Source organism: Pteropus alecto, unplaced genomic scaffold (genome assembly GCF_000325575.1).
Source record: "Pteropus alecto unplaced genomic scaffold, ASM32557v1 scaffold166, whole genome shotgun sequence".
Lineage (NCBI taxonomy): Eukaryota > Metazoa > Chordata > Mammalia > Chiroptera > Pteropodidae > Pteropus > Pteropus alecto.
The window spans coordinates 2,935,332-2,951,411 of NW_006439757.1; the positions used below are offsets into that span (position 1 = coordinate 2,935,332).

The following is a 16,080-nucleotide window of genomic DNA, read 5'->3' on the forward strand; positions in this document are numbered from 1 at the left end:
GTGTATTTGTGAGAAAAGTACTTGTTTTAACAATGAATACCTATCTATCCTTTATCAAATCAAAAGATAATGGTCAAGAGAAACAAACTTGAGAGCAACACTTTATTTACTTTTAGGGACAGGCCCCCTTCTGTGAATCAGAAATTCCATGATTCACAACACTTCAAGGTCTGAGGATCATGGATGTAAGCAGAGCCCATTTTTCCAAAACTCGACATTGGAGACTTTCCCAAATAAAAGAGAGTTTGAGTGCTGGGCACTAAAAATCTACAGGAGACTACTACACACTATTTATATGTTTTGGATTGCAGGGAACTAATTTTGAAGAAAATATTGGATTTAGTCCTAAAATACCACATTAAACTAAAAATCAGCGTATAGAATTGTTGGGATGTGGAGTATCTGACTTTCCTAGAGCAATCACCTGATGGTTGATTGTGTCATGAAGCTCTGAGTTTGGCTGTGCATGACAGGTCTCACTTAACGTTGAGTCCTGCCTGTGGCCAATGGCGTATTGTCTATTTGCGTCATCCCGGGATTTGGGCTAAGGATATATTAGGGGAGCTACAGATCCAAGGCAGGAAACTCTATACACCAGTGGCCTTTACCAATAAACGTTTTGCCTGGTAAGCTTGTGGGTTTTGTTTTGGACTAATAACAGTTTTCCAGAGGATCGGTGGTATATTATGAAAGTAGATATAAGTCTGTTAACCCATAATATCACTAAAGTTTGCTATTAAAGCTTTGCTAGGACTTCAACGCTTTTTTCTTTAGAAAAACAAAGTCCGATTTAAAATGCAAAGTCAGGAATACAGGTGTGCCACCAACCCCAGCAATGGGAAGAGGGACCATTTCTCCTCCCCTCTGACAATGACAGCATTTATGATAGGTGGAAAACACTAGAAAAATAAGTTTCTGGTGAGAGTGAGAAGGAAATGAAAGGTCAAGAAGTGTACCTGAGGGTTTAATCTGAGGTAAAAAGAGAGAGAACGATGTCTCCACTAGAACTCGGGAGGAGGAAGGAACAATTCTTCGTGGCAAAATCAGATGAATTGTCTTTTCTCATTGCCCATCAGAAGCTCCTAGTCAGAGCAGCAATTGCTATGTAAACAAATCTAATTCAAATGATCTAAACTCATATATAGACAAGCTAAAAGAGTAACACCTCTGTACTTGGCTCTATTGCTTCATAATTTTATAGATGAAGCCTTCAAAACTGAATTGCTGACAGGAGTGTCATTTATTCATTCACTTCAATATATATTAACCATCTCCTATGGCCAAATACTGTTCTAGGTACTGGACAGAGAGTGGTGGACAGAATAGGTATTTCCTTCCCTTTTGGAGTTTCTACTCTAGTGGAGGACGTAGATAATAATAATGCTAATGCTAATAATAATAATAATGATAATAATAATAGTGGGAGGTGGCAAATGCATGAAGGAAAACTGAAAGCTCGTGCACAAAGGCAACGACCCCTTTGCCCACGTGAATATGCTTTGCAGAAAGAAAGAACTCACAGCTACCCATGGTTTCATGAGTTTTAAACCACCTGAATATGCTGGTGTTAGTTAGTACTGCCAGAGTAACTGTCTACAAAGTAAAAAGACCTTGAGAAAGTCAAGGTTTTCAATCACCCTGGCTGATCTACCTCATTTACAGTTTTCAATTTAACATACCTTTTTTCTTTCACGGAAAACACTGCTGAGAAATGTGCCCATACTTTCCTTCCCGAATGTGTTTCTCCCCAGCCAGACATCCTGTCCCTTGCTATCATGTAGGTCCCCAGAACCTGGCTCAGAATTTGCCCACTGGATCAGTCTCCCACCAGCCTTTGTTTCATTCTGAGGCAGATGTATCTCCTTATTGGACAGATCAGAGAAGTTGTTTTACATTTTAAAATTAAGTTTTCTATTTGCATTATTTTTAAATAAATTTCAAATTTCTTTTCTAAGCTCTATAACGCACATTAAAACAGAAAGTCCTTTTCATAGCTTATTAAAACAGAAGCTTGGTCTGTTTTGCTGAACTCTACTGCCTCACTTGACCAGTGGAAACTCTAAAAGAGATATAAATAGTTCTTAAGGAGAAAGGAATTTCCCATCTTGGAACATAGCCAGAAAATTTTGCACTCTCCTCTGGGTAAACTACAGAAAGACTTAAGTTATATATATATACATTAAATACATATGATTTCTAAATGAAGCGCAAAAAAATAAAAACTCGGCAGCACTGCTTAACCATGCTCTGCTTCCTCTTATTAACTAGTTTGACACAACAAGCTGTTAAAAAGATTAATAGATCATCAACAAATGTTTACAAGTATGGAGACTTATATACAAATATCTTACAGTACAGGAAAATTCATGAAATACTCAAACATCAATCAAAGGGAGTAAAATCGTAAGTATTTGGTGAAGACTACCGGTTCAAAGAAAGGAAATTAGTACAAGTAAGGATAAATCCAAGGTTGGTTTCAAATCAAGGATCTTGGTGACAGATTGGATTTAAGGGATAAAAGGAAGAGGAAAGAGAGGGTAGCTCCAGAGTTTTCCAGACCAGGAGGTCTAAATGACACATGAAACAGTAATATGTAGTTAAGGGTGGAGAGTCACTGGCGTGGCTGGGCACGGAATTTGTGAAAGGAGCGGGTTCTCTTGGCTTTAGCCATTCCGAGGGGATTTCCTGACCCGGAGAAAGTGATGCCCAGGATTCCTTCATGGGAGACCTGACATTACCAAACTAGAGTCTTCTGTTTGGACTCCGGCTCAGCTTGACCTTGTTCTGTGGCCATCAGTGAGACCGCACACCGAGGACAGAGCCTGTGGGCCACAGTCCACGTCCAATCTCAAATTAATCTGACCTTGTTGTTTCTTCCCAGGTTTGAAGAAACCCATGGAAAACCAGTTCCACTTTCCAAAGTGTAAATTCATGACACTTATTAAAGTAATAACATATTTGCCTCTTCACAAGAAACTTGCAGGACGAATTTTTAAAATATATATTTTCAAATAATTTATTATTGTTTAATGGAATGTTTAAACCTTTCTTTTCTATTTTCAGTTTGAGCGGCTGAACCTTGCACTTCAGAGAACACTGGCAAAACACAAAATAAAAGACAGCAGGTAAATTGAACCACTTTAATTGTGTGATTTCCTGTTACTGTCACTGGTACTGCTGCTAATAACCAACACTCAGTGAAAGTGGCAGCATGTTTCGCATCCTCGCGGTGTGCCAGAAACGGGACCATGTTTTAGCTGCCACTAATCTGAAAGTGAGTGCATTCATTTTTCACATTTCATGCACCACTGAACTCAGGTTTACATAAAATGTTTAAGATTTTAAAGGGGTTTAGGAAAAGGCAGAACTGAGTTTCCAACCTGGGTTTTTCAGAGCCCGTGATTTTAACCATGTTGCCATCTACCGTTGCTTTTAACAAGCTTCCGTAGACCTCTTCTTTTCTAATAAGGGGTGATTTCTAAAATACTTAAAGGTAAGGCATGTTAAGTTAACAGGCACTCAGTACAGACTCTTGGCTTGAAGGATATGCTGGAAGGTTGGAGCAGAGTCCCAGTGCCTCCTTTCTCCAACTTTGCCCCCCACCTTTACCCTGTTCCCCAGGTTAAACTTTTAATTGCTGCATCAGGAGGAGATGGAAAAAGTATTAAGGCAGGTAACTCGGGGGTCTGGGACGGCAACTATTCATTCTTAGGCATGTGTTTCAGTATTTTCATAACCAGTTCGGTTTCACTGGTGTGCACTGGTTGAATATCAGTTTTGTTTATACTTTTTCTTGTATTCTGTCTTTGATATTTTCTTTAAGAAAGCTTTCTGTAGAGGCTGAACATATAATTTTAAAAATCTGATTTGTGGAGTCAATTTTTCAAGTATATCTTGGCACAGTTACTGCTGTGGATAACTTGATTTGGCCTTGTTTTTGATTCCCTGAAATCTTAAGGATTATTTCATCTGTAAATGATAGAATAAATACTTGAGTTCAGATTTACAAACTTGAACATTGAAGTTTTGCAAACCAATACCATTGTCAGGAATATTTTATAAATTCATTCATCTCTCTACAACTCATGAGTGAATAATCTATTCTGTGGATTATCTATGCTTAATTTTCCTTGCTGACTAGCTGGTCCCAGACTGCAGGCAGCAGGCTGCCAAGAAGGGGTCACAGACAGGTCCAGAAGAAGAGAGTGTGAATCCATGTGTTTGCCAGAAGCTTTGTTTACACGAGTGATATGAAAAGCATTCCAGAATGCCTCTGACCTTAATTCTCAGTCAAGCTGATAAGATACCCACAGTCATTGTAGCTGAGCTACTGTGTCTGTCTGCTTAAGTCCTTGGCAGCCGGTCTACTCAAAATTTATTCTCAGGGCTTTGTGTTCTGAAATGTTCCTAAGATAGATGCAGGCATTCCATTAGGATGTGTTCCCAGCAGTGTATCTCTTTAAAAATCTCAAAACTAAACAAACAAAAAATCATTTTATTTGGAAATCTTGACAAATTTTTTACTACCCTGATTTCTTAGAGTTGACCGTACTTTTAAATTGTCCTAGTGATAATCATTAAGTTGTTGAAATAAAATGAGGGACTTTTTTTTCTCAGAAGAGTGCCTGCTGATATGCCAAATGGCTTCTCTCTGCTTTGCTTTTTCAGTTCTCGGGTATGCTCTTTGTTTCTGTTTTTTTTTCTCCCCATCTTCTTTTTGGCAAAGAAGCTGCCATTTCTATTGCTCTCATGTTACCAACTGCTGAACACACCTTAACTCCTTTTGCGTGTACTGCTTATTATCTTATGTGACTTGAAAAGCAAAACAAAAACAAAGAAAAAACAAAAACCAGTTTATTAAATTATAAACAGTCCCTGAATGAAAGAAAGACAGGAGCCCCCTCCCCCCACCTCTTATTTAAGTGAATGAGTTTTAGTACAGCCATTCTGATAGCTCTCTGGGTTACTTGTTTCTTTTTCTAGGACCTTTTGTTAACATCTTATGTATGAACTCATGGCTGGTGTGTGTGTACGTGTGTGTTGTACACACACACATTTGCTGGTGTACATGTAAGATCACACCTCTCTATTTTATTTTGAAGGTTCAGATATGGAACTTATTTTGAAATGCACTATGTGCCATTTGGACTTACTATATATAAGCTTTGCTCACATCTCATATCATGAGTGCTAGGAGTTGGCAGAATTGTAGTTCTCTGAGCAGATTTTTTCTTATTGCTTAGAATAAAATAGAAATTGCTTAAATGACAAAAAGAAGCAAATCTAAAGACTGATTAGTATAAAATAATATATATCAAGGGTTTTGGCGATGGAAGGAGACTAGATATTGGTGGTGAGCACACAATAGATTATACATATGCTGTATTATAAGGACATATACCTGAAACTTATATAATGTTATTATTAACTAATGTCAACTCAATAAATTAATATATATATCAAGGGCTTTGGGGATGTCTGGAATCATTCTAGGTAATATCACATAGTGATCTGCAACCAATTTAGATAAGAAAATATTTCCACTTAGTATTTTAAATAATTATAAGCAGTATGCCTTTATGTTATTAAGTAAGTAGCCTGAACACTTTTCCTTCTTGGAAATATTTCCTTTTGTTATATTTCCTTCTTGGAAATATTTCCTTTGTTTTATTGAAATCTGTTCAGAATTTTAGATTTATGCCTGTTTTTAAACTTGGCTTGTCTAAAGGTAAACTGAACCACAAATACAACTTGAGTGTCTATTAAATATGATTTGGTAATTTAGCAAATTTGCTCATAATCAATCATCACTATCAGAAATCATCACAAAATAATGAGGCAAACATGAATTGACAAGTTGTCCAGTTGAAATTGTCAGAGCCGTCTATCAATCAAAATGTATGCCACTATATTATAAACTGTGCAATAGACGCCAATGCAGTAATTGAATAAAAAATAAAATTCTTTAGTTACTAATTTTTACACAAGATCAAGGATAACAGTTTAATGTAGTGATGTCTGAAAGTCAAATATATAGAACCTAAAACTCGAAAGCAGGGTATACTATATGTTTGCTTTAGGAAAGAAGTATTGATGCTTAAAAGTGAAATCCATCAATATGTAGGTGTTTCTTCTCAGTTGGATTATCAAAAAAAGTGGTTTGCTTTATAACCATCTCCTTCTGGCCCATTTTATACTCCGGGTTTCCTGCCAGTGCAGGCCTTTGTAATATTATCCTATATAAAGTTCTCCTAAAAGGTAAGTGCAGGTCATAAAAAATGATGAAACACTCTAAATCAGGTATATTTGGGAGGTTTCTAACATTGTTTTGGATTGTAAGTGTAACTGCTCTTTTCCTGTAACAGACTTAATAGTCACGATTCACCTTTACAGAAAATGTAGTTTAAATTCTTTTCTGTCATGATTTCTGCATTTTATAATCTTAAATTTTAGCATTCGTCAGTTTATAATTTAAAATATTGAAATAATTTCAGGAAATCTGTGGAAAGAGAAGACTTTGAAAATATAATTGCAGACCACGCACTTGCAGCAGGTAATAAAATTGTTTAAGTGTATGTAATTAGAAAATACTTATATGACTAATATTTTGCCTGTAAACTAATATTTTTTATTAGTAGAAAATACTTAACTCCAGAACTAATATTTTCTCCTAAAATATTTATATTTATTTGGCAACTTCCAATATGAAGTGTTCAATATTGTATATTGTGTTGACCTAAAGACGAACTCTTTTTTTATACTATATATTTTTGTTTGACCTAAAACATTTCTTCTTTTTATATTGTTTATTTGCTGAAAAGTAGATAAAGCTGCATGGGAAGCTGACTCAGACATTTATATACTTTGATCTTGAAGTTAAACTAAGCATTCTTTGCTTATGTGTGAAAAATCGTACTCAACAAAGTGAAAGAATTTTTTTAAAAGTTGGTAAACAATCATGGGAAAAAGGCTAAACAGTGCTTTCATATTAATAATTAGTTTAGAAAAACAAGGATATAGTAACTTTGTCATACTTTCCTTTTCAAAGTTTTAGTAGATGGAATAACAGGTTAAATTTTTCTAAAAGTACAAGATATTAAGAATTGAATAACATTAATGATGATGATGTTGATGATGGCTAACTTATATTGAACTTTTCCTAGGAGCCAGGCACTATTCTAAACATCTCCACATATCACAATAGTGCTGTGAAGAGGGGACTATTGTTTTTCCTAAGTTACAGATGAGAAAAATGTAGTACACAGAGTTTAAAGAATAAAAGAAGTTAGGGAAGAAGTTGTAGAAAGTAAATAATATATTTCAAACATCCATTTGAGTAACATTAAACAACAAGAATGCAGAAAAAAATTATTTTAATCTTCTTTAAAGAAAAATGACATAATTGAGTTTCCTGACTAGTGATTTCAAATTAATTCTCGTGTCTGAAGCTTATACTCCTGGATGCTCTGAGAGGGTGAAAGAGATGCACTGGTTTTATTGTTAACGAGGTAGGAGAACTTTTTTGGAAATGGACCTTTTTCTGTAATCTCAATAGCTCATTTATTGTTAAGTTTAAAGGAAATAAAAAGTTGTGTGTTATACCGAATCGATCATTCTTTTTTAATTAACTGAGATTTTTATTCAAAGTTACTAGAATTTTAGTACCTAATCTATGTAGATTATTTGACTATAGATGGTTAATTTGGGTTGGAACTCTTACTACCATAGATAAAGAGAACTAAATCATCAAATAAAATCATGTTAAATATGGTAGTAACAGCATAGCTCTGCCAAGATGACACATTTGATATGGCAGAAAATGTATTCTGTGCTTTCAGGGGTCCCAGCGGAGATCATCAAAGAATCTCTCGGTGAAGAACTTTTTAAAATATGTTATGAGGAAGATGAACACATCCTGGGTGTGGTTGGAGGAACCCTCAAAGATTTTTTAAATAGCTTCAGCACCCTTCTGAAACAGAGCAGCCACTGCCAAGAAGCAGAAAAGAAGGGCAAGCTTGACGACGCCTCCATTCTCTGCCTGGATAAAGATAACGATTTCCTAAATGTTTACTATTTCTTCCCTAAGAAGGTCACGTCCCTGATTCTTCCCGGCGTCATTAAGGCAGCTGCTCACATCTTGTACGAAACCGAAGTAGAAGTGTCGCTAATGCCTTCCTGCTTCCGCAACGATGGTGGCGAGTTTGTCAATCAGCCCTATTTGTTATACTCCGTTCATGTCAAGAGCACCAAACCATCCTTGTCCCCGGGCAAACCACAGTCCTCACTGGTCATTCCCGCATCTCTCTTCTGCAAGACATTTCCGTTCCATTTCATGTTTGACAAAGATATGACAATTCTGCAAGTTGGCAATGGCATCAGGAGGCTGATGAACAGGAGGGACTTTCAAGGAAAGCCAAATTTTGAAGAGTACTTTGAAATTCTGACTCCAAAAATCAACCAAACGTTTAGCGGGATCATGACTATGTTGAATATGCAGTTTGTAGTCCGAGTGAGAAGATGGGATAACTCTGTGAAGAAATCTTCAAGGGTAAGAGAAAGATAACAGCATTTTGAATATGAAATAATTTCATATTTAATGACCAGGAACAAAAAGGAACAAATATATGCATCACTTCAAACATTTTGATAAAACATTTAGGTTTAAAACAATTATAGAATACTTTTACGACTGGAATAAATTTAAAACAAGATCGTTTCTGAATTCATTTCCTTGCTTACTTGGACTATTACTTCACAAATATTCACTGAATGCAATCTATCTTCTAAAATATTTATGAAGTAATTACAACTGAATTAGAAAAGTATGTATATAAATATATGTTTTTAATCATCATCAATATCTGACTTAATTTGGAATAATAAGAGATATTGTCCTACAACAAACAAAAACTACGTGGTTCTTATAGGACAGAACTAAATGGATTTTTAAGTCAATGATTAATATACATGGAGAAAAACCAATAACTCGTTTGACTCATTATTAGAGAATGGGGGAAAATGTTCTGTCATCTCATGGTAGCGAACTTTGGTTATTACTTAGTCTTCGGAGAGGTTTGCTAAATCATAGCTGACAGTACAAGCAAAGCTATAGAGGCTTATGATGCATATAACTTTTAGACACGCATAACCCAGCAGCTTCACCGTTTGTTCCCAAGAATATAACAGCTTTATTACTTTTTTGTCATAAAAATTCTATAGCTAAATGTTTAAATAATTGGTAATACTTAAAAATGTCCATTGCAGCAAAAAATCAAAAACATTAGTTACGTATATTTTTGTTTAAAAATAAAAAATACTGTCTATAATTTCCTTTTTATTACTAAGCAATATATTTTGGGCATCCTTCCTTGTTATTACGTATAGGTCTCTTTCACTTTTCAAGGTCTGTGTAGTATAGCCCATTGTAAGGTTTTCGTCTACCTTATTTAACCATCTGTTATTGAAGGACATTTGGGTCGTTTTTGAGTCTTTGCTGCAGTGAACATAAATATGAATATTTATCCACACTCATCCAAGTAAATCTTGTGATCTGGGATGATCACTTGAAGCCTCACTTCTTTCAAGGCACCGTTGGTACACCATTTCTGCTGGCTGCTACTATCAAAAAAATTTAGTAACAAAAGTATCAGCATGCCACTTAGTGAGAAAAGCCTAAAAACGAGAATTTTTTTGCACTGCACATTGAAAATTATGATTTCTGTGTAGAGTTTCCTCCAACATATTCTTCAAATGTCTGCATGCATTTTAGACATGCAAATTGGAATTATGAGAGGGCATATTTTTCTTTGTCAGTAGGTAGGGAAAAAAAACAAGTTTAGTACAAAAGGAATATTACTGTATCTACTTCCTCTTCTTTTGTCTCAAAAAGGTGTTGGAAACTTGAATAAGCCACAACAATTGAACACACAATGTAAATACATACATATGCCTTACTGTTAAAACGTACAGCTGAAACTTACCAGATTTCGTTAACCAATATCGCCATAACAAATTAATTAATTAATTAAAAAAAAAAAACAATTAGTTCTCCTTTGCTTCACAGGTTATGGATCTCAAAGGCCAAATGATCTACATCATTGAATCCAGTGCGATCTTGTTCTTGGGGTCACCTTGTGTGGACAGATTGGAAGATTTTACAGGACGGGGGCTCTATCTCTCAGACATCCCAATTCATAATGCTCTGAGGGATGTGGTCTTGATAGGAGAACAGGCCAGAGCTCAAGACGGACTGAAGAAGAGGCTGGGCAAATTGAAGGCCACCCTTGAGCAAGCTCACCAAGCCCTGGAGGAGGAGAAGAAGAAGACAGTTGATCTTCTTTGCTCTATATTTCCCTGTGAGGTGGCACAGCAGCTGTGGCAAGGGCAAGTTGTGCAAGCCAAGAAGTTCAGTAGCGTCACCATGCTTTTCTCAGACATTGTTGGGTTCACTGCCATCTGCTCCCAGTGTTCACCACTGCAGGTCATCACCATGCTCAACGCACTCTACACGCGCTTTGACCAGCAGTGTGGAGAGCTGGATGTCTACAAGGTAGGGGTGGAGCAGGGCGATGCCTGTTTTCCAGGCAAGAGTCCCAGAGAACAAGCCTTGCAACTAGGGCTTGTGTTCTAATGCAAACGAAGGGCTTTCTCTGCAGGGCCATCCTCAGAGCCACTTCTTGGGAGCAGGCATTCTACATGAGTCATGTGGGTGTTCCCCAGCCAGAAATAGCTCTGTCTGCTCAGAAACAAAGATAATTCTGTGAAAGGACTGTTACATTGTCTTCCCAAAGAATAAGCATAGAATACTAGGATGATAGACTGAGTGGAGGATAGCGTGTAAGACCCATGAAAAGATAAAGTTTAAAAGCCAATGAACCTGACACTTGACTGTGGAAACTGAGTTGAGCTATTGAGATAATTCAAAGTATGGCTTGTACGAGGAAAACTTACCCCTTGTTCTGTATCTGTAAAAGTAAAGAGGGTTATTTAAATCATTTAATTTGATTAATTCAATATAGAGTTGACATGATGCTTTTCATGGCCAGTTAACAGCAATCCAAATTACCTACTTAAGTCATTATTATGGTAGAGAGGCCAAGGTGGAGATGTATGAATCAGAGAGTCTTGTCTTCAAACCTTGTCTCTATCTGACCTGCTTTGCAAGCTGAGAAAGTTAACATTTCTCATTTCTGAAACAGAAAATATTATCCACCCACAGAGTTTACATGCATGCATAATATACATTATTTCTCATAATCTTTATGCATAGGACTATTGAAAATATTATGGTAAATAGTATCTCTTACTCATCATGCAGCAGGATTTGAGTACCTATGATGTACCAGGCATCATTCTAGGTGCTGGGGATGCATAGTGATTGTCCCCCATAGTGTTTTTTAAAAATGTGACTATTATCAATAGAACTAATGAAGAGATTTCATGTTCTGTCTGCTTCGTTAGAATTAAACCATAATTTTTACCGATTTAAAGTAGTTTGCATTGTTTTAGATATTGGCATTAAGAATAAAACATACTTTTCATTTGTGTGGCTTGAATCATCTCTTAATTTGCCACAGGACAATCTTACACTTCAGAGCTTAACCCAACATAAAATAAATAATCGAGGAGGAAACAAATATTATTTATGGGAATACATAAACCCCTATTTTTTTCTAATCTAGATGCTAGAAGTAAAAAAATGTATCTTTTAATAATTTCTAACAGGAAATTCCAGACAGAGCCATGATCCCTTGGTACAAAAATAGGTTCATGTATAATTACAGATAAAATAATTGGCTTCAGTTAGGTTAAGCTTGATGGCCTCTTGTGGAATTTACTGTATTTATTTGTAGACAGGTTCTATTTTGAGAATATCTCCTCTCTCAGAATTGAGAAAGAAGTCTTGCTGTCCTTTGCAAACTTCTGTGATTGATAGCAGTAGTTCTCTTCTACAAATTTCCAATTGATTACTTCTATCAAGTATCCAGAATCCAGCCTCCTTACTGCAAGGATTCCCTGTTATCCCAACTGCAGCTCAAGCTAGTGAATCATCTTCTTTACCAGTCCTTATTTTCACTTCTCATTTTGCATGAAAATATCCGGAGACAGCTGTAAATAAATAACAAAAGGTCTTAATCATAAAATAAATTTAAGATATACAGAATGCATAATCACAGGCTGACCTATGAGTGTCATGATTCCCAGGGAATAGTTAAGTTTATTTATTCCAGGACCTGATTTTACCAGGACTTTATTTAATTTCATTTTCTTTCAATCTTTTGATCATCTTTTTGCGTTAGTATTTATTGAGTAAAAATACCTACTGGACATCTAGCTTTTGCCAGCGTGGGTGGGGCATGATCCCTGTGAGAAGAGTTCTCATGTGGGGCGAGGAGTGACAGGGTGGCACTGACAAATGTTAGATTCCCGTAAGACACGATGAAGGTCCCGCTGCACTCAAGTCTGCTACAGTCGCCTGGAGGATAGGCACCTAACTCCAAGTAGGGCTGAGGGTACTGCTTCTTCTAATTAGTAACACTTATTGATCGCCTGTAATATGTTAGCCTTTTTGTTAAGCACTTCTTATGTTTTCATTTCCAAGGACAAGCTTACATTAGGCATTGCTGTCTGGTTCATTTATTGGTGAATATACTGGGCCCTGGTGATATAGGAGTTAATAAAATAGACAAGCTGAGAGAGCTCATGTTCTACTAGGGGAAAGAAGGACAATAAACAAATGAGTAAATTTATAGTATTCCAGGTGGTGTAATATTCTGAAGGAAAAATAGAGCAGGTTAAGGGGGAGAAGGGCAAAGGTAGGAGGTGACTGCTGTTTCACAGAGGGTGGTCGGGATAGGCCTTTCTCATAAGGCACTGTTTCAGTAGGGGCTGAAGGAAATGAGGGATGAGCCAAGTGATTATCTGTGGGAAGATTATTCCAGTCAGTGGAATAGCAATTGCTGGCATGTCTGGTCCATTTGAGGGAAAGCAGGAGGCCAGTGGCATTGGAACAAAGTGAACAAGAGAGAGAATTAATAGGTAAAGCCAGGGATTAGCAGAAAGACAGATCAAGAAATTACTATATGTCTGTGTCTCTTTTTTTCCTTTCGCACCTGCATTTCTCCATACTAGAAGTTTTGGATAAGAAGAGTAAGATGATATGATGTTACAATAAATATTTAAAGGAAGAGGAAAATGCAGCTGTTATAATTTGGTGAATTATTTGTGGAATTAAATTAACTATTAGCTTTTTGTAGCCAGTATCGAAGACAGATAATGTTGAGATTTCTGCTATATGGTTCTTAATTTCTGCTTTATGTTATATGGGATGATTCTTTCTGAGCTTTAATTTGTAATAAGGAAAATCTGTGATGTGTAGGTGGAGACCATTGGCGATGCATATTGTGTGGCTGGGGGATTACACAAAGAAAGTGATACCCATGCCATTCAGATAGCACTGATGGCCCTGAAGATGATGGAGCTCTCTGATGAAGTCATGTCTCCCCATGGAGAACCGATCAAGGTAAGGCAGATCATGTATTGTCCAGGAAATGAGAGTAAGTGCTAATTAGCTTGTTATCTAAAGAATGGTGTATCAGTCGGGATTATTTGCTGGGAGCGAACTCTCTTATTTTAGAGGGAAAAAATGTACTACATGGTACTGAATGGTTTACAGAGTCATTGAGAGGACCAAAGACGCCAGCTACAAGCTGAGCTTTCAAAAAATGGCTCCCAAAGCCACACTTCAGAACCACTGATATTTCCATGATCAGGAAGTTGGCTCCAGAACTATTCCACCACAGCCACAGTCAGGAAACTGCCTTTTTTAGAAAGCTGCTGCCTCTACTGCTGGCCACGGGACAAAACTGCACCTGCTATAATTTGAATTAGCAACATGGAAATCTGGCATCATGACATGCATAAAATGAGTGACTGGGAACTAGGCTTTCTGCTAAACATGTCATGGAAAACCCAAAGACTTCTACAATTGTGCCTGCACTTGGAAGTGACAAAAGTACAGTCACAGCAGAAATCCTGGCTTCCAAATCTCATGCAAGTGTATCCGATCCACCAAACCTAAATACACCTAGAAATTGCCACTGAGTTTGGAAAATCTAATTTTTAGTTTTCCGATCTCTGTAGGGGTGGACATTACAGTAGAATTGTCCAGGGCATATAAAATTCAAAAATTTCTAGGTGAGCCAGATCCCTGAATAATATTGTAATGCAAATGAGAAAATAAAATTAACATGCTAGGGATTGGTTTAATAGATAGAACGTGAACAGGTTATCGTTATTTGTGGCACTAGTGGTGAATCTGCCACTTAATTTTTATCAATTGATGACCTTCAGAAATAGACCTTTGATATAGAATCCTACCTACCTGGTATGCTATAAGCTATGTAGAGAAGAAAGAAAAAATTAAACAAAACTAGAATATTTAGAAATTTAGTTTTGGCTCTCTTTTTTTTAAAGATAGTTCTAGATTATTCTGTTTTATTATTAGATATTTTTTTTTAGAAGAAAAAGCACTAGGCGATAATAATAATACAATAAAAAAAAGGTACTGCTACTCTTGGCTCTCTTTAATGTTAATGCAAACCATACATGTTAGCCTTCATAAATGTTTTCTAGGTTGACTGTCTACTCAGTTATATATTGTGATGTGACATACTGCCATATGTTTACTACTATAAAAACACGAACCTTTTATTATGTGTGGATTCTGTGCATCAGAAATTTGGATGAGGCATCGCAGGAATACCTCACCTCTGCTCACAGTATCTGATACTCCTGCTGAGAAAGTCAAATGATTGAGGGCATATGGAATAGTTGGATGCACCACTTGGACTGAAGGACCCATTCCAAGATGGCTGCTTCACTTACCTGCCTGGCTGCTTGTTGGGGTTGGCTGAAAGGTTGGGCTCAGCTAGGACCATTCGCCTATGTGCTTACATGCGTTATAACCTCAGAGTGCTCTCAGTTCTTATATTCTGGTCAAAGCAATCTTACACCTGCACAGAGTGGAGGAGACTTAGACCCCATGTCTTAATAGGAAGAGTGTATGATAATTTGCAACTATGTTTTAAAAGCATCACAGTTTCTGACTTTTCCAGACTTAATGTCTGTAATTGCACTTTTTAAAAGAAGGTAATTATGCAACCTCCCCCGCACCTCTGCTTTTTGTGAGAGAACTTGTGGCTTCAAAGTACATTTTTTAAATCAGCAATTTGCAATTGTATTTTGTAATTAAGACATATTATGTTTGTGGGGGAATTAGTGACGGGATTTTTGTTATTTGTAGAAATATATTTTTAGAGTTTTATAGTAGGAGGAATTATTTGTAGCTAGTTTCAAAGATAATTACCTGGGCAATAATAGTTTACCTTTAACGACCTGTAAAGTGAGATGTTAAACATACCTTTGTATTTGTACTAATCTAGGAAATATCTGATGGTCTTAGGAGCTACCCATGAAATAATACAGAGGCAGAAGTGACAAGTAATTTTAGTAGAGATAGATAATGCGTATATGAGGGAGGGTATTGTGACTTAAATATTGTCTTATTTAATCTTTAAAACAGCATTATGAATAGGAACCCCCAATTTACTGATGGACAAGCATAGTCAAGTTTCTCATGCATCTGGATTTGGAGTCATGGCTATCTGGCTTCAAAGCCCAGGTTTTTACTCCTAGGCTTAGGAAGCTGAAGGTGGACTGATGGCAGAGACTAGAGAGCTGAAGTAGCAATATAAGTCAGTGAGTGGAAAGTGAACTTGGACATGAACTTCTGGAACCCCTCCTTCCCTATTCCTAGAATCCTGTGATGAGAAGATACCTATGTTAAAAATGCTCCCCAAATGGGAGACTCCCTCGGCCGGTTTCCATCCAAGTTTTTACCAAGAGATAATATTCTGTCTTTGTCTCTTATTATTTCACATAGAAGTATATACACCCAGGAAAAAGGACAGGATGTGCATCTTAAACTTTGGAACATTTTCTTGTTCCTACATTTGGAATATTCCCTAATAAAAAAAAAGCTATGGAGTTGAGAGAGAGATTCAGAAGTGGAGAAGGGAA

The 16,080-nt window shown here is 36.7% G+C and overlaps 1 protein-coding gene across 9 annotated transcripts in view; it reads left to right on the forward strand.

Moving 5' to 3' along the window:
* The window catches only part of GUCY1A1 (guanylate cyclase 1 soluble subunit alpha 1), a 52,470-nt gene that overhangs the window by 25,833 nt on the left and 10,557 nt on the right, over positions 1 to 16,080 (forward strand). For all 9 annotated transcript variants that reach the window (XM_015593291.2, XM_015593287.2, XM_015593284.2 and 6 more), the window contains 5 exons: positions 3,064 to 3,125; positions 6,495 to 6,553; positions 7,839 to 8,548; positions 10,064 to 10,549; positions 13,379 to 13,522. In XM_015593291.2, coding sequence (XP_015448777.1) covers positions 3,064 to 3,125; positions 6,495 to 6,553; positions 7,839 to 8,548; positions 10,064 to 10,549; positions 13,379 to 13,522 — 1,461 coding nt within the window. The remainder of the gene's footprint in view (positions 1 to 3,063; positions 3,126 to 6,494; positions 6,554 to 7,838; positions 8,549 to 10,063; positions 10,550 to 13,378; positions 13,523 to 16,080) is intronic.